This window comes from Eleutherodactylus coqui, chromosome 5, assembly GCF_035609145.1.
Source record: "Eleutherodactylus coqui strain aEleCoq1 chromosome 5, aEleCoq1.hap1, whole genome shotgun sequence".
NCBI lineage: Eukaryota > Metazoa > Chordata > Amphibia > Anura > Eleutherodactylidae > Eleutherodactylus > Eleutherodactylus coqui.
The window spans coordinates 44129152-44148293 of NC_089841.1; the positions used below are offsets into that span (position 1 = coordinate 44129152).

Genomic DNA, 19142 nt, shown 5'->3' on the forward strand with positions numbered 1-19142 from the left:
TGTGACCCTCATTGATCAGCTGTAATCTGTGGGGAAGCCTGACAGTAAGGCCTCCTGTCCACTAGCAAAATGTAATTAGTAAGTCCGCGCCCATAGGGAATCATTGGACACCCGCAGGTAATGAAATACCTGCAGATGTCATTTTTCCCTGCCGCGCGGATCGCACGTGCGGGAAACCACCCGCAGCATGCTCCATTTTCTGCGGGTTCCCCGCACGGACGGCTCCCACGGCTTCTATTGAAACCTATGGGAGCCGTCCCCTCCCGCGGCACACCCGCAGCTATATTTTCGCTGTACCGCGGGAAAGCAGTAATTAAAAAAAAAAGTGTGTGCACGGCGCATGCGCGCTGCCGGCGTGCCGAGCACATCCGTTGGGCAGAAAAAAAGAAGATCCAGCCTCAACGGACGGGAACCCGCAGCGTCCGGACAGGTGAGTATTATCTATTTTCAGGCCTCATGTCTGCAGGAAAGGAGGGATCCGCAGCAGGATTCTGCATGGAGAATCCACGCAGGCCCAAATTTCCCAGTGGACATGAGGCCCAAGTGTTTAATTTTTCTGCAGCGCCTCCACAGGGGAGATGAAGTATTGCACAGTGTCTATTCACATCAGTGAGTTGCTGTGTAATACAGGACAGTCCTCCAGTACGAGAGGCGCTCTTTATAAGTGCTCTGGACAAGAGATGAGGATGCTAGAAGGGAGTTACATGTCGGTTCATGGAGTATGCTGTGAACGTCCCCATAACCGCTTATCGCTGGTTGGATCTTTTTGATTCCCGTCTAGTAGGTAGAACATGGGGAGGGATTGTGAGGTCTGCTCTCGTATTGTCATGTATGTTCGCTGCAGCCAAAGATTATTGCCATGTCTCTTAGTCAGAGATCACCGGCTCACATGTTCTTTTCCTTTTGTAGGGATCATTAGCCTGTGCAAGCCTGGAAACTCGGGCATCCAGTCCCTGATAGGAGTTCTTTGTATACCAAACATGGAAATACGGGTAAGGGAACGCCAAATGTTTGTTATGGAAACCTGTTGTTGGTCAGATGTGTAGTTATATTACATTATGTGAGCGGTCTATTGTGTTAGACCAATTTTAAAGGGGCACAGACATAAAAAAAAAAAAAATCAGCCCCTTTGTATTTTATTTTTCACCGTGGTGCAGCAAGTGTATCCCAGAGGCATCAATTGTTAGGCCCTTTTACACGCAACGATTATCAAACGGCCGATAATGAGCGATAATCGTTACATGTAAACGCGGGTATCGTGCACTCTTCGTTTGAATGATGCATTTTGGTTCACTCAAAATCCATTGTATAGCCACTGGAAGACTGAGCAAATACATTCCACGTGAATGTACAGGGGTGCCTTGGCATACGAGCTTAATCCGTTCCGAGACGGAGCTCTTAAGCCGAAAAAGCTTGTATGTCAAAGCACTTTTCCCCATTGAAAGGCATTGAAATGCCATTAATGCGTTCCAGTGCATTTCAATCGGGAAACTAACTACAAGTTAAAAAAAATCAATACTTCCCTACCACCGTGGTTCCGCGATGATCTGCAGCGCTGCTGCAGGCTGTCGCTCCCTCCTCCATGCCGACGAAGCATAGCTTTCTGGATGCGGAGCTTGAATACCCCTCCTCCAGCAAGCTAATCCTCTAGTTAACTCAGCGCTGCATCAGCCAATGAAAGCCGGCACTCGGTTAACCAATAACAGCCATTCAATGATGTCCTTCAATGGCTGTGATTGGTTAACCCATTGCCGGTGTTCACTGGGTGATGCGGCGCTGAGTTAACCAGTCGAAGCATTCAAGCCCCGCATCCAGAAAGCAATGCTCTGTCGGCGTGAAGGAGGGAGCGGCAGCCAGTCAGCAGTACTGCAGACCATTGCGGGGATGAAACACCGGCGATAGGGGGGTATAGATCCCCCCCCCCCCCCCCCCCATGAGCCTCAGTTTGCGAGTTTTTGGACTTGCAAGCAGGCTCGTAAACCAGAGCAAAAATTCGGGAGAGAGCCTGCTTCCAAGTCAAAAAACTCGCAAGCTGGGTCACTCGCATCCCGAGGTACCTCTGTATTTTGCGCATCTTTCAATAGACTCCAGAATGTTCTCCCCGTGGCATATTTATACTAGCCATAAGGCCTGCAGCTGCGAGGAGAACAAAGAAAGGTGAGGCAGCTGTTTACGCAGCTGGGTGTGTGTTTAAACACACACTGGGCTCTGCAAACAACTTCTAGAGGTCCTCTTACATGCACATGAAGATGAGAAAGTATTAATGAACCTCTCAGGCAGCAGAAATGCAGTCCTAAGGTCTCGCTCCTCACCTGAAGGTTGTGAGTTTAATCCCTGCATGGTTCAGGTAGCCGACTCAAGCTTCACTCAGCCTTCCATCCTTTTGAGGTCGGTAAAATGAGTACCAAGCTTGTTGAGGGGGGGGGGGGGTAATAAATTATCTGAAAGTGCTGCAGAATAAGTTGGTGCTATACAAATAACAAGATTTACTTATTTTATTCATGTCCATTAACACTTTATGCAGATTGCTAAATCTTTCAGCCGTTTTACACACAAAGATAATCTTTCAAAGGGCCTCTAGTCTGAGTAGAGTCAATACTCGATTGTTTCAGATTAGAAAAAGATGGCTGGTTTCTTCCAAAGAATATCACACATGTAAACTGGGAATTGCACCCTGGGAATCAATACACCGAAATAGAGCAGTATTGCAAAAAATTCTAGACGTAATCAAAAGCTCAAGTTCTACTTGGAGACTAAATAGAGTAAAAAGAAAAACAAACCGTTAAATAAAATGTATAAAAATTAAAAAAATGATAGCAACCCTCTATTTTGTGACACAATTCTGTCTGGAGTCTGGAGGGTGAAGGGTTATCTTACCTGTAGGTGATCTTCTCTTCCAGTTCTCTCCATTCCGCTGGTTCAGTGCTGTGTTTTCGGACTACAGTGATGGCCGACGCCATTTTCTAGTGATCCAATAGACGCTGCGATGTGCTCTGTGGTAGGCCAATGCAGATCATGTGAGCGGCACTAACCAATTGCAGAGCAGCTATCATGCATTGCTAGTCCTAACCCTACCAGTACTCTGCAGTCTAAAGATGGCGATGACCATCTTAACCGTCTGAAAACCAGAACCAGTGGAACGAAGGGCCGGGAGGAGATCATGAAGTACAGGTAAGATACCCCTTCCACCCTTTGGTCCGGAGACAGAATTTTGCCCTGCAGCTGGATCGTCACTTTAAATAAAAAACCCTTTTACCATTTTTAACATAAAAAATCTGAATAATGAAAAGAATTAACTTAATTGGTGTCAATGCATTCAGCAAAGTTTAAACTAATAATCCCGCATGGTGAGCGCTAGAAACAAAAATATGCAATACCAGAATTGCGGTTTTTTTTTCATCGTAGCTCCCTTAAAAAAAAAATGTTCAAGGGATTGTGGGCATTCCCCCAAAAAAGACAATCCGTCATATAGCTCCGCTGAGGGAAAATATAATTTTTTAAACATTTTTAGCAAAAACGTTTAAAAACAAAGAATAAAGTGGTAAAAATGATTTAAATTTGGTGTCATTTTTACTGTCCTGTGAACACTGTAAATAAAAGCCAAGCCCTTCTATAATTGTACAGTCGCAATGTTTTTCTCCCACTTCACCCTTGTTAAAAAAATGTTAAAACTCTTTCAAAATTTTATGAGATGCATTACATGACACCATTACAACTCTTCATGCAAATAACAAGCCCTGTTAACAGGAACATTTAAAAAGTGTCTTAATGGAGGGAATGAAAAGAAAAGGGGCTACGTCTCCAGGGGGAAGTTAAGATAATTCAATGAAGTTGAGTCGCAATACCATAAACAACCTGTGGGACAGGTGGGGCGCCTTTTCTGGAAGAAAGCAGCCTTGTTTTTCTAATCCTGTACAACTCCCTGTTTGTTTGGACTGATGAATTCTCCCATGGATAGGTCATCAGTAGTTGATGGATTGGGGTCCATCAGCTGATCGTCCAGCCTGCTGTCATCAATGGACAGTGGAGGCAGTGTGGGTGTTGGCTCACAGGGCGCCCCGTTACAGGAGCAGGAAGTACCGCAGCGGCGCGGCTCTCCTATTGGTGTCACTGGGAGTGTAACCAGCGTCCGCCGATGATCACGTCCGGCTCGCTGCACTGGACAGCGGGCTGGACTATCAACTGATGAATTGGGGTCCTGAGCGGCAGACCCCCACCCATCAACTAGTGATGACCTATCCAGAGGATAAGTCGTTAGTCCAAACGAGCCGAGACAATCGCTTCTAAAGGAGTTGTCTTGTCTTCTGCACACTCTTGATTAGATGCCTGGTTTCAGACAGTTCCTGACAGTGTCGCAGACTTGAATGTCCGTTTTGTGTTCTTCTCTACTCCGCGCACATCTAATTCTGGGGTGACTTCCCCTTTAATAGGGCTGCTTGTTGTGGAAATACAGATAATTATGTGTTAGTTTCCTCTGCTCACATTACGTTCCGGTTGGTTCTGTGGCGGCGCTCGCTTGGCACGCGTCCACTGATTTGTGTTTCATCTGACATTGTTTTGCACAGCGAGGTCTTCTGGAGGTTCTGTATGAAATCTTTCGCCTCCCACTTCCTGTTGTGACAAAGGACTTCATTGAAGCTCTGCTGAGTGTGGGTAAGTGCGCGGACGGGGAGGATTGTTCTCAGCGGCTGCACATTGGCCTGTGCTCGGTGCCTGCTGTTCATGAGAGCCGTCCTCTCCTCGCCGTCCGATATTGCGCTCTCGTTACCTTGTACCACTTCGTTGCTCTCCGAGCGCCCCTTCACGGGGTCGTATTTTCTGTATTTAGTCCGTATTTTTTGCGCACTGAATATGGGAAGCATACGCACCCATTACATTGAATTTGTTTATTCAGACATACGTTTTTTTTCGACGGACCAATGCTGCTTGTTAAGAGAAAAATCGCAGCACGTCCTATATTGGTCCGTATTCACAGCACAAAATCACCCATTAGAATCTGCGGGTGCGTAGAAGAGAAAAAAGCAGCAAACGCACATTGGTATCCGTATTTGCTTTTTTTTTGTTTCTTTTTTCGCACATCCCGTTTGCTGCGGGTTGCGACAAAACTGATGTCACTTGGAGTTTCTCGTGTTTTTTTTTATTTTTGCTTGTGTGAAAAACGTACGACACGCAGGCAGCGCAAACAGAAAAAAATGCGCATACACACACGGTGCAAATTGTGTATATTTCATGGACTAAAATTGCATACGCCCGTGTGAACGAGCCCTTAAAGGGGTTGTAACATCTCACAACATCCCCTTCCCCGTGCCCTAACATACCAAATAATGATAGACTCACCTGTCCCCGCGCCCGTGCTCTGTCCCCCGCTCCGTGTTTACAGCTGGCCGGTGTACGGGACGTCACACCGGCTGACGCCAATAGCAGGGCTCAGCAGTTGATCGCTGTGACTTACCATAAACCGGCCAGGACTGTAGCTGTAAACACAGACCAGAGCGGGGGCCGAGCACCGGCGCAAAACTATGCCTTAGGGCAGGCTCACACAAGCGTAATTTAAATTGCGTATTACATGGTGAATGGGATCAATGAAAGCATATCGAATTTCATTGATCCAGTCACAATTGCATACATTACGTATCATATGCACGTAAAAAAAAAAAAAACGCAGCGTGTTCTTTTTTTACCGTGTATTACATGCAATAGAGCTCTTTTATTCTCCATGGGCGCATAAAGAACTCTGTACGTACGTAAGTCTGGCGTTTATATGTAACGTCGCTAAATGACAGAGCGGGAAATACGCTGTCATGCCCTATGCAAAATCACGGTGATTTGCTGGTACACAGCGGTAAACCGTTTTAAGGCTGGGTTCACACAAAGTGGAATTTCCGTGTAGACTTTCCTCACGGAAATTCCGCCTGCAATATTAAACCTAAGCAGCAAAGTGGACGAGATTTGCAAAAATCTCATCCACGCGCTGCGGACAGGCCGTCATGTCAATTTTATCGCTGTTTCCACTGCGAACTCTCTCTCATTTATGGGAAGAGATGGCCGCAACAGAATAGAGAAGCTGCCTTTCTGCCCTGGAACTCTCCGTGAATTTCCGTGCGATCCCACTGTGGACATTCCGCAGGATTTACGCAGCGTGGGACTGCACCTGTATACACATAGCTTTTCGCCAAACGTCCTTGTGAGCCCGGCCTCTTACAGCCCCATCAAGAAAAAACACAACTTTACATATATGTATTTTTTTTTGTTCCCTCCAGACCCAAGTCGCTTTCAGGAGTCCTGGAGACTCGCCGATGGATTTGTAGCAGCAGAAGCGAAGACTATTCTTCCCCACAGAGCGCGTTCCAGGTACGTGGTTGAATGATCATCCCAATTTATTTATTTTGACTGTCGTAAAACAAGCACGTGGTATCACAATGCAGCGTTGCCATCTTCATATCGCACAACCGGACATAATCTTGGTATTAGAGAGTTGTACTGCTACTGCTTTTAGCTTACAGATGATTTCCTGCACTGATATAATGGGACAAAATCATAGCTGTGAGAATAAAGCCTCAGTCACACGGCCATTACACAGTCAAATCTGGGTCAGGAAGGGTGTCCTCTCTCCTTAAGGAGAGCATGTAGAAGGTGTGTGAGGAGACGCCTAAGAGTTGAGTGACAAGACTTATAAGGGCATGCATGCTCCTCTAGGAAGTATGCAGAAAAGGAAAATTGAATAGTCTTTATAACAATAACTGGTAATTGAGAACCAAAAGCCAGAAAACCATAAACCTACAGATGTTTTAGGGGTTTATGCCCCTCATAAGTGTGCACACTGATGAGGGGCAAAAACCCAGAAACAGCTGTATGTGTAGTGTTTTCTGGCTTTTGGGCACTCATGAGCTAGGCGAGGTAGATTCTTCTCAGTATACACACACAGAGCTAAGGTAGATTCTCCTCAGTATACACACACAGAGGTGAGGTAGATTCTCCTCAGTATACACACACAGAGGTCAGGTAGATTCTTCTCAGTATATACACACAGAGGTGAGGTAGGTTCTCCTCAGTATATACACACAAAGGTGTCAGGTAGATTCTCCTCAGTATATACACACAGAGGTGAGGTAGATTCTCCTCAGTATATACACATAGAGGTGAGGTAGATTCTCCTCAGTATATACACAAAGAGGTGAGGTAGATTCTCCTCAGTATATACACATAGAGGTGAGGTAGATTCTCCTCAGTATAAACACATAGAGGTGAGGTAGATTCTCCTCAGTATAAACACATAGAGGTGAGGTAGATTCTCCTCAGTATACACACATAGAGGTGAGGTAGATTCTCCTCAGTATATACACATAGAGGTGAGGTAGATTCTCCTCAGTATATACACATAGAGGTGAGGTAGATTCTCCTCAGTATATACACATAGAGGTGAGGTAGATTCTCCTCAGTATATACACATAGAGGTGAGGTAGATTCTCCTCAGTATATACACATAGAGGTGAGGTAGATTCTCCTCAGTATATACACATAGAGGTGAGGTAGATTCTCCTCAGTATATACACATAGAGGTGAGGTAGATTCTCCTCAGTATATACACATAGAGGTGAGGTAGATTCTCCTCAGTATATACACATAGAGGTGAGGTAGATTCTCCTCAGTATATACACATAGAGGTGAGGTAGATTCTCCTCAGTATATATACAGAGATGAGGTAGATTCTCCTCAGTATGTACACATAGAGGTGAGGTAGATTCTCCTCAGTATATACACATAGAGGTGAGGTAGATTCTCCTCAGTATATACACACCGAGGTCAGGTAGATTCTCCTCAGTATATACACACCGAGGTGAGGTAGATTCTCCTCAGTATATACACATAGAGGTGAGGTAGATTCTCCTCAGTATATACACATAGAGGTGAGGTAGATTCTCCTCAGTATATACACACAAAGGTGTCAGGTAGATTCTCCTCAGTATATACACACAGAGGTGAGGTAGATTCTCCTCAGTATATACACATAGAGGTGAGGTAGGTTCTCCTCAGTATATACACACAAAGGTGTCAGGTAGATTCTCCTCAGTATATACACACAGAGGTGAGGTAGATTCTCCTCAGTATATACACATAGAGGTGAGGTAGATTCTCCTCAGTATATACACATAGAGGTGAGGTAGATTCTCCTCAGTATATACACATAGAGGTGAGGTAGATTCTCCTCAGTATAAACACATAGAGGTGAGGTAGATTCTCCTCAGTATAAACACATAGAGGTGAGGTAGATTCTCCTCAGTATACACACATAGAGGTGAGGTAGATTCTCCTCAGTATATACACATAGAGGTGAGGTAGATTCTCCTCAGTATATACACATAGAGGTGAGGTAGATTCTCCTCAGTATATACACATAGAGGTGAGGTAGATTCTCCTCAGTATATACACATAGAGGTGAGGTAGATTCTCCTCAGTATATACACATAGAGGTGAGGTAGATTCTCCTCAGTATATACACATAGAGGTGAGGTAGATTCTCCTCAGTATATACACATAGAGGTGAGGTAGATTCTCCTCAGTATATACACATAGAGGTGAGGTAGATTCTCCTCAGTATATACACATAGAGGTGAGGTAGATTCTCCTCAGTATATACACATAGAGGTGAGGTAGATTCTCCTCAGTATATACACATAGAGGTGAGGTAGATTCTCCTCAGTATATATACAGAGATGAGGTAGATTCTCCTCAGTATGTACACATAGAGGTGAGGTAGATTCTCCTCAGTATATACACATAGAGGTGAGGTAGATTCTCCTCAGTATATACACACCGAGGTCAGGTAGATTCTCCTCAGTATATACACACCGAGGTGAGGTAGATTCTCCTCAGTATAAACACACAGAGGTGAGGTAGATTCTCCTCAGTATATGCACGTAGAGGGTGAGGTAGATTCTCCTCAGTATATACACATAGAGGTGAGGTAGATTCTCCTCAGTATATACACATAGAGGTGAGGTAGATTCTCCTCAGTATATACACATAGAGGTGAGGTAGATTCTCCTCAGTATATACACATAGAGGTGAGGTAGATTCTCCTCAGTATATACACATAGAGGTGAGGTAGATTCTCCTCAGTATATACACATAGAGGTGAGGTAGATTCTCCTCAGTATATACACATAGAGGTGAGGTAGATTCTCCTCAGTATATACACATAGAGGTGAGGTAGATTCTCCTCAGTATATACACATAGAGGTCAGGTAGATTCTCATCAGTATATACAGGTAGAGGTGAGGTAGATTATCCTCAGTATATACACATAGAGGTGAGGTAGATTCTCCTCAGTATATACAGGTAGAGGTGAGGTAGATTCTCCTCAGTATATACAGGTAGAGGTAAGGTAGATTCTCCTCAGTGTATTTTCTCAGATTGTTGAAGTAGTAGTTTGGCCATGTGTAAAGAACAGAGAACAGAAATTACTTTTTCTACATCTGAAGTTGGAGTCTTAGTTTCTGTGCATTGTCTTACAGGCCGGACCTCATTGACAACTATCTAGCTCTTGTACTGTCTGCTTTCATCACTAATGGACTATTGGAGGTAAGTGTCAGGCAGGTTGGAAATGCAGCAGAGGTATGTACCATGCAATGCAGCAGATGACGTCACGGTGTGACTTTACACAGGGCTTGGTGGAAGTGGTTACAAGCAGTGATGATGACGTATCGGTCAGGGCAACCATCATCCTTGGAGAGCTCTTACACATGGTAAGTTGTTTTTAACGTCACCTGCCCATACACTGAGTGGCACTTTATTAGAGGCCCCCGCATCTGCATTCTGAAGGCCAAAGGAAATCCAACGTGTTACTAGATGGGGGTCTAATAAAGGGGTCATTCACTGTAGCTCAGAAAGAGTTATTGAACTTGAAATGTGTTGTGTCTGTTCACTTGGTAGGCCAACACAATCCTGCCCCATTCACACAGTCACCACCTGCACTGCCTACCCACCCTGATGAATATGGCCGCATCTTTTGACATTTCCAAGGAAAAGAGGCTGTAAGTATTCTATTGTTATCACTGGGGGCCTTTATAAAGGGTAACGCGTTATGTGGTGTGCAACGTCCGGGTATTGCGGGAAGTTATCCCGTCACTAAATAGACATCTTCTGTTTGCAGCCGTGCGAGTGCAGCTCTGAACTGCTTAAAGAGGTTCCATGAAATGAAGAAACGAGGTCCCAAACCGTTCAGCCTGTACTTGGATAACACGGTGCAGAAGGCGATGGCAACGCATCAGAAGAGGGATCAGCACCTGCGAGTCCAGAAGGATATATTTATTCTGAAGGTACTTCACAAATAACTAATGAGCAGGTCTATCGCATTCAGGGGGGGTACATGAATATGGGATATTGATGAAGTGTTTGGGGTCTGCTTCACATCTTCAGATCCCACTTGCTTACGAAGCTCTATTTGGTGACCGTATAAATGTCTTGGCTGGGAAGCAGTTCCTGCCAATGGGCATATATGTACGTCCTATGGATGGCGCTGGCTCAGAAGGTGAGCCCACGCCATCTGTAGCAGGAGCTGGCTGTGACTGACAGTTGGTGGTATTATGGTCCCTCCTACCCGGCCTCTTTTTGCTCCAAGTACGATTTTGATTGGTTGCACACTACAGGGACAGGAGTAAGCCAATGAGATGGCTTGCTCTGGACTCTTGCAGTATGCTCTCCTGTCCTTGCCCCTGGCTATTCAGGTACGAGTGCTTTTTCTGTATGCGTGCGGCTGCCGGGTCGAGTTTTGTTTGGCACTTTAGTATATAGTATTGCTGCTGGGGGTATTCTGTAGTGAACTGTGTGGGTTTTTTGCTGCTATGGAAAATATTTGAGCACTTCATGATTGGATCTGGTGCTGCCGGAGGAGGTATTTGGGTGCTGCATGGTATCATATGGCACTACTTGTTAGGTATTCAGGAACTGCGTGGCATTTGCTGGGGAGGTATGTAGTTCTGCAGGGAACGTATTTGGGCACTATATGGTGATATTTGGTGGTGCTGAGATATTTGTGCAATGCATGATGGTATTTGGTGCTGTTGGAGTATTATTAGGGCACTGCATGGTGGTATTTGGTGTTTCTGGAGAATTATTTGGGCACGGCATGGTGGTATTTGGTGCTGTTGGAGTGGTGTTTGGGCACTGCAGGGTGGTATTTGGGGCTGTTGTGATGTTTGGGCACTGCATAGTGGTATTTGGTGCTGTTGTGATGTTTGGGCACTGCATGGTGGTATTTGGTTCTGTTGTGATATTTGGGCACTGCATGGTGGTATTTGGTGTTTCTGGAGAATTATTTGGGCATGGCATGGTGGTATTTGGTGCTGTTGGGGGGGGGTGTTTGGGCATGGTGGTATTTGGTGCTGTTGGCGGAGGTATTTGGGCACTGCATAGTGGTATTTGGTGCTGTTGTGATGTTTGGGCACTGCATGGTGGTATTTGGAGTTGCTTGGTAGGGAATGCTTGCATTATGGTATTTGGTCCTGCCTGGTAGCTATTCAGGCACTGCATGGTGGTATTTAGTACTACTTTGGGTGGTATTTGGGCACTGTATGTTGGTATTTAGTTTTGAGTGGGCAGTTATATGGGCACTTTGACACTGCAGAAGCATTCCAGGCGTTGCTATGTAGTAGTTGTCCCTTGGAGGCCTCGGCATCAGCATTGATTTTGGTGATGAGACACAAGAAGATAAACTTTGAGAAGCCTCACTCTTAAATCTCAATAGCTGTATTGAGTTGCCCAATTCTCCAAAAATAACAGGAAGTATGGCCATATTGGTATCACCTTTGAACCAGCCTCTCAGGAGTTGATGTTAAATCTATCTTTTTTTGTTATTGAAGTCATTAACTTCTGAGAAATTAAATTAAACCCGACAACCAATATGGCCGCACTTCCTGCTAACGTGTAAATATAGCAGCAGCTACAGACCATGACGGTGTATTTAGTTGCTGCTTTAACGTACTGAATATACTAAGAAGAGATCTGTCTCTTCCTTACCTTCTGCATTAGTACATGCAAATCAGGAAGCTTGCTGAAAGGGGCGGGGCTTAAGCTGCCCTGTCAGCGGCTGGGAGGGAGGTTTCTGGGGAGTCAAACCTATTGAGGTTTTTCTTTTTAGTAGTTTATTTTGTTTTTAACCTCCTAAAATGTCTAATATTAGTGTTTTGTCTGCAGGATGCAGAAGATGCCTTGGTGATGAATCTACGAGACAGCCAGGTCCTGAATCATAAAGAGAACCTGGAGTGGAACTGGAATCTCATAGGGACCATACTTAAGGTTCTTTAAGTCTTCTCACTTCATGTTATATGTTCCATAACAAAGTCATTCCTTTGGTCTTATGCCCGATGCTTGTGGCAGAGCCTGGATGGCTAATGGAGCCGGTCACAATTATTTCCTGTTCACAAGCTAATTTTATGCGCCATAATAGTCAGGCAGGAGTATAACGAGCTTTATTTCTTGCTCCATAGATGCTAATCAGACATTTTAGAGAAGTGCCATGGATCTTATTCTGGGATGACCTAACAATGACATCAGATCCCAGTAATTTACAGACCTGGTTTAATATTAACCGGCAGGCATTATATATTTCTTGTTCTCATATGACTGATTATATAGTAGGGGGAGCAGGACTCACAAGCTTTGTCTCTGAGTGGGGGGAGCAGGACTCGCACACTGCGTCTCTAAGTTGGGGGGAGCAGGACTCGCACGCTGCCTCTCTAAGTTGGGGGGAGCAGGACTCGCACGCTGCCTCTCTAAGTTGGGGGGGAGCAGGACTCGCACGCTGCCTCTCTAAGTTGGGGGGAGCAGGACTCGCACGCTGCCTCTCTAAGTTGGGGGGGAACAGGACTCGCACGCTGCCTCTCTAAGTTGGGGAGGAACAGGACTCGCACGCTGCCTCTCTAAGTTAGGGGGAGCAGGACTCGCACGCTGCTTCTCTAAGTTGGGGGGAGCAGGACTCGCACGCTGCTTCTCTAAGTTGGGGGGAGCAGGACTCGCACGCTGCTTCTCTAAGTTGGGGGGAGCAGGACTCGCACGCTGCTTCTCTAAGTTGGGGGGAGCAGGACTCGCACGCTGCTTCTCTAAGTTGGGGGGAGCAGGACTCGCACGCTGCTTCTCTAAGTTGGGGGGAGCAGGACTCGCACGCTGCTTCTCTAAGTTGGGGGGAGCAGGACTCGCACGCTGCCTCTCTAAGTTGGGGGGGAACAGGACTCGCACGCTGCCTCTCTAAGTTGGGGGGGAACAGGACTCGCACGCTGGCTCTCTAAGTTGGGGGGGAGCAGGATTCGCACGCTGCCTCTCTAAGTTAGGGGGAGCAGGACTCGCACGCTGCTTCTCTAAGTTGGGGGGAGCAGGACTCGCACGCTGCTTCTCTAAGTTGGGGGGAGCAGGACTCGCACGCTGCTTCTCTAAGTTGGGGGGAGCAGGACTCGCACGCTGCTTCTCTAAGTTGGGGGAAGCAGGACTCGCACGCTGCTTCTCTAAGTTGGGGGGAGCAGGACTCGCACGCTGCTTCTCTAAGTTGGGGGGAGCAGGACTCGCACGCTGCTTCTCTAAGTTGGGGGAGCAGGACTCGCACGCTGCTTCTCTAAGTTGGGGGGAGCAGGACTCGCACGCTGCTTCTCTAAGTTGGGGGGAGCAGGACTCGCACGCTGCTTCTCTAAGTTGGGGGGAGCAGGACTCGCACGCTGCTTCTCTAAGTTGGGGGGAGCAGGACTCGCACGCTGCCTCTCTAAGTTGGGGGGGAACAGGACTCGCACGCTGCCTCTCTAAGTTGGGGGGGAACAGGACTCGCACGCTGGCTCTCTAAGTTGGGGGGGAGCAGGATTCGCACGCTGCCTCTCTAAGTTAGGGGGAGCAGGACTCGCACGCTGCTTCTCTAAGTTGGGGGGAGCAGGACTCGCACGCTGCTTCTCTAAGTTGGGGGGAGCAGGACTCGCACGCTGCTTCTCTAAGTTGGGGGGAGCAGGACTCGCACGCTGCTTCTCTAAGTTGGGGGAAGCAGGACTCGCACGCTGCTTCTCTAAGTTGGGGGGAGCAGGACTCGCACGCTGCTTCTCTAAGTTGGGGGGAGCAGGACTCGCACGCTGCTTCTCTAAGTTGGGGGAGCAGGACTCGCACGCTGCTTCTCTAAGTTGGGGGGAGCAGGACTCGCACGCTGCTTCTCTAAGTTGGGGGGAGCAGGACTCGCACGCTGCTTCTCTAAGTTGGGGGGAGCAGGACTCGCACGCTGCTTCTCTAAGTTGGGGGGAGCAGGACTCGCACGCTGCCTCTCTATGAGTTGGGGGGAGCAGGACTCGCACGCTGCCTCTCTAAGTTGGGAGGGAGCAGGACTCGCACGCTGCCTCTCTATGAGTGGGGGGGAGCAGGACTCGCACGCTGCCTCTCTAAGTTGGGAGGGAGCAGGACTCGCACACTGCCTCTCTATGAGTGGGGGGTGGGGAAGGACTCACAAGCTTTGTCTCTGAGTCTGGGGGTGGGGGAAGCAGGACTGGAAAGCTTTGTCATAATACTGAACTTGATAGAATACGTTCTATATCCCCGCTGTGGCTTCCCTCTGTCCTGCTCTGCCCTCAGATAGAGGCCAGACAGATCCTCTTCACACATCCGCTTATTTTCCCCTATTTACGGTTTGTCTGGCTGCTTTGACTTTTCATTGAGTAAAATCTGCAGCTTCATTTCCTCTTTATTTTTCAGTGGCCAAATGTGAATCTGAGAAACTGTAAAGACGAGCAGCTGCACAGGTAGGACACGCTGCGGCCCCATAGGGATCATAGACCGGGTGCGGGCTCTTGTAGCGACCCGCACGGTTTTCCAAGCCTTGGGGTGATTCCTTTTCTCTCTGCTCGCCAGGTTTGTACGTCGGCTGCTGTTTTTCTACAAGCCCAGCAGTGCGCTTTATGCCAATTTGGAATTAGACTACAGTAAAGCTCGGCAGCTGACGGTGGTGGGATGCCAGTTCACAGAGTTCCTGCTCGAGTCGGAGGAGGTGAGTCAATTAATACAGCAAAACTAGCAATTCAGTAAGCCCAAAGTTGGCCACACAGGCCTGGATGCCTCACGGATACCAGCTGTCGATGAGACATCGACCTGCCCCTCTTAACCCCTTCTGTGCTGAAGAAGCATCCGAGGGTGTAATGCTCAACTCCACCGCTATTAATTTTAGTGGAAAGGGGAATAAGCCATTGCTTGACCCCTCTGGTAGCAGCTTATCTTCCTTTACCACGGCTCCGTTGAATTCTATGCAATGGAGGGAGTTAGTTGAGCGCATTCATCACCACGAGTTCCATAGAAGTGAATGAAGCAATGGTCTAACATGCCCATATGCGTTCACTTCACATAGGGGAATTCAGGCATGCCAGTCTCAGGATCCCTACGGTCACAATAGTCAGATCCCTCCTTTAGGCCATTGATTGATCTCTGCAAATGCTGTTTGCCGCAGATTTGGCCGCAGATTTCTTCCTTCGCAATGCATTGGGTGGGGACAGATGACAAAAGTCTGGAAGAAATCTGCATTCAAAGACCACTGTGGTTTGTTACTTCCTACACTGTGTGAATGGGGTCTTGTAAAACTCCCAGCACTTGCATTGCAGAAACACAAAGTATTACACTTGTCCATTAATCCACAGCAGAATTATTCTGCCACATGTGAATCCCAGCCCTGACGGACCTCCAAACTGCAGCTCCGCTTATGTCATCTTTTACAACGGGCCATTTAATTAAAGCCACAGACACGTCACACTGGTCGATGTGAAGTTTTGTTTTTTTTTACCCCCCCTAGGATGGACAGGGTTACCTGGAGGAACTTGTGAAAGACATTGTGCAATGGCTGGTCACTATATCGGGAATGAAACAAGAGCGAAGTCTCCAGAACAACGGCCTACTGAACACCCTCAGCCAGTACTACTTTCTCTTCATTGGTACTCTCTCCTGCAATCCGCATGGAGTCAAGATGCTGGAAAAGTGCAATGTGTTTCAGTGGTAAGTACTGCTGTATATAATGATTACATAGACAGGTAAGAAATAAAGAGGATGAGGACGGTCAGTGCTGGTGGTTCTCCACCACTACAGATCATCCTGATCTTCTGGGCAAATTCTACTGATGACCTATCTTCAGGATAGGTCATCAATAGTTAATCGCCAGGAACCTGCCGCTTGGGGTCCCTTGCGCTCAGCTGATTTCCCAGCTCACTGTCAGAACCGCGGGACCAGGCCTCCTCATCGGGGTCAGAAGTGGAAGCGTCATAGGGAGCTTCACTCCCATTAAAACCAATAGGAGCGCAGCCTCTTGTACAGTTCCCTGTCTGACTCCAGTGGAGGCTGTCCCCCTATTGATTTCAATGGTAGTGAAATCCTCTGATACTTCAGCCCCTAACCCTGATGACGATATCCCGCCCCGCTGCCCTGACAGCGGATCCCGAGTAGCGTGTCCCTGGTGATTAATTACTAAGGAGGATATGTCATCAAATGTATTTTCCCAGAAAACTTCTTTATTTATCCAGTGGCAGTGAATTATATATAATATGTGGAAATTCCTTTAATTTACCTTTAAATAAGTTTCTTGAATTGTTTTACTCAACTTAAATACTCCTGCTGTTGTTTTTCTCTGCTGATTTCCTCTGATCTGCTTCTTTTGGATCAGATGTCTAAGATGTCTACTGCAATCTTCTGGCTATTTAATGCACATTGTGCACTGCTTTCTGATTGGCCAACATTGATCATGTGAGCAGTGCTGGCCAATCGGGGTAGGTTTTGTGTATTAGTCTAACATAACACTACCAATTCACTTTGTGAGTTAGGTAGTCTAAAAATGGTGTCAGCCGTCTTGGAATAGCTGAAAATGGGACACAAAACTGGCGGATCAGAGGGGCATCAGCACAAAAGGCCAGTATAACTGCCCCACTCCGGTACCAGGACAGAAATGTTGCCATTGAAAAATATTAGTATGTTGACAAGAGTATTGGCCCCCACCAAACCTGCGCTGTCAGGCAAAGGGAATATGCAAATCGGATGTGTGAGCATTAGGCATAAAGGAGACGATCACACATTATATCCTAGTGCAGAAACCATCAAAATATCACCTGGTGTAGAGTTGGCAGTCTTCCAACGGAGTGGTGTGGTGGGATGTCGCCAACCAATCAGTAGGGGGCATCGCAGGGCTTTTGGACCTTCCAAAGTCCACCGTTGGCCATGTTATTAGAAGATGGAAACCATCCGATATGTGCGGTGCCGCCACGTTCAGGGGGACCTCGTAAACTGACAGAACGTGGACAATGAAGCCTTGTAGGAGCTGTAGAGACATCACACACATCGACTGCCCTCACTCAGGAGGTCTCATAGGCTATTGGGACATCCATTAGTACCAGAACCATCCGTAGGGAACTGCATGTGAAGGGTTACCATGGACGGGCGGCGGCACACAACATCACAGCAGTGTATGCACAGCGGCGCCTGCAATGGAGTTTGGAGCGTCGGACTGTTAATGAGTGGAAGTGAGTGTTGTCACAGATAAATCACAGGACACCATCTTCCCATCGGATGGCACACTTGGGTGTGACGGTTATCTGGAGAGCAGTTTCTATATGACTGCATCGTCCCAACAGTGAGGTTTGGAGGATGTTCTGTTATGGTGTGGGGGGTGTTTCTGCTGGGAAGGACTAGGGTCACTGGTTGTAATGAGGACCACCCTCAACACCAATGGGTACAGAGACGTTCTGGACAATGTGGCATCACCTACCCTGTGGGAATACTTTGGTACTGTTCCGTGTCTCTACCAACATGACCGGGCACCATGTCATACGGCACACAGGGTTCAGGTTTGGTTTGAGAAGCAGAATGTCTACATACTTCATTGACCGACCCAAAGTCTGGAGCTCAATGCCATCAAGCATCTTTGTGTTGAATTGGAACGCAGTATCCATGCGCCCAACACGCCCGTCATTCCCCGCATCTCTATGAAGCTCTCCCCGAGGAAAGGAATCCCTCCACACATCTGTGGGAATTTGGTGGAAAGCGGCTTGGAGGGTTACTGCAGTCATTGAGGCCGAAGGCGGCCCAACACCAGATGGAAGAATGTGGATTACATCAATTTCATCACCACATTGGCTTGTCAACATAGTGTATGTACAACTCGTCCTGGTAAAACCACAACTCACCGCTCTCATGTGGATACAACGTTTGGTAGTTGTGGTGCAAAGAACAAAAAAGAGCCCAAACTGACTGCAATGATAATGGCTAAAGCTGAACTATCTGGTTTTAATCTGTTCGTTTTAGACAGACCGATTCCCGGCCAGATCTAAGGAATGGCAATTGTGTTTGTACATGTACCAAGAATCGCTGGTATGGGGACAAACAACCGCCCTTATGACCGCCCATGCCCATAGGCTGGCAGCCCCTCTCCCTGCTAACATGGGCAGCTGAGCAGCCGACTGGCGAGCATTTATAGGCTTACTGAGAAACAACAATGAGCTGGCCAGAGTGTCTGCACAGCGGACAGCTAACTGTTGTCCCTTCTACACGACTAGGCGATCGCTTGATCCCGCTGATCGGACCATGTAATTAGTCTGTGCTTCCTTGTGCTTGTATAGAAATCCCACACGCTGCGTTGCTTACAGCGGAAGTCATTTGCAGCTTCTCAGTCCCGGGCATTCACTTTCTTGGAGGTTTCCATGAGTCGAGGGTAATTCTAGGCTGTCGGCCTCCGGGTAGAAACAAGCGGCCCCTCTGACGCTTCCTTCAGCCCTGCTTGCGGTATGAATTTCCTGGAATATCCTTGTAGAATTCCTCACTTCAGTTTTTATATTACAGTCTCCTAAATCTCTGCTCGCTGAAAAACCAAGACCACTTATTGAAGTTGGCCGTCTCCAGCTTGGATTACAGCCGAGACGGACTTGCCAGAGTCATTCTGTCCAAAACCTTAACCGCTTCTCCGGATGTAAGTCTGATTAATGCCACTTGTTTCCACTGTTTCCTAAACTGCTGAGTAATACGATGTGTTACACGTTGATCCGCTGTGGATTTTGGGACAGATTTGCAGCAGATTTCAACCCTTCAGTTTGAATTCAATTGAAAAGGTGAAATCTGCCAAAATCTGCAACGCAATCCACAGCAAATTGGCACCGTGT

At 47.1% G+C, this 19142-nt stretch overlaps 1 protein-coding gene across 1 annotated transcript in view; it reads left to right on the forward strand.

Annotated features, from left to right (window-relative positions):
* RICTOR (RPTOR independent companion of MTOR complex 2) overlaps positions 1-19142 on the forward strand; it is a 103231-nt gene that overhangs the window by 48274 nt on the left and 35815 nt on the right. Inside the window, exons 11-22 of the mRNA XM_066602402.1 lie at positions 910-992; positions 4566-4653; positions 6261-6351; positions 9516-9582; positions 9666-9746; positions 9934-10034; positions 10154-10319; positions 12196-12297; positions 14716-14762; positions 14872-15007; positions 15800-15999; positions 18826-18952. Coding sequence (XP_066458499.1) covers positions 910-992; positions 4566-4653; positions 6261-6351; positions 9516-9582; positions 9666-9746; positions 9934-10034; positions 10154-10319; positions 12196-12297; positions 14716-14762; positions 14872-15007; positions 15800-15999; positions 18826-18952 — 1289 coding nt within the window. The remainder of the gene's footprint in view (positions 1-909; positions 993-4565; positions 4654-6260; positions 6352-9515; positions 9583-9665; positions 9747-9933; positions 10035-10153; positions 10320-12195; positions 12298-14715; positions 14763-14871; positions 15008-15799; positions 16000-18825; positions 18953-19142) is intronic.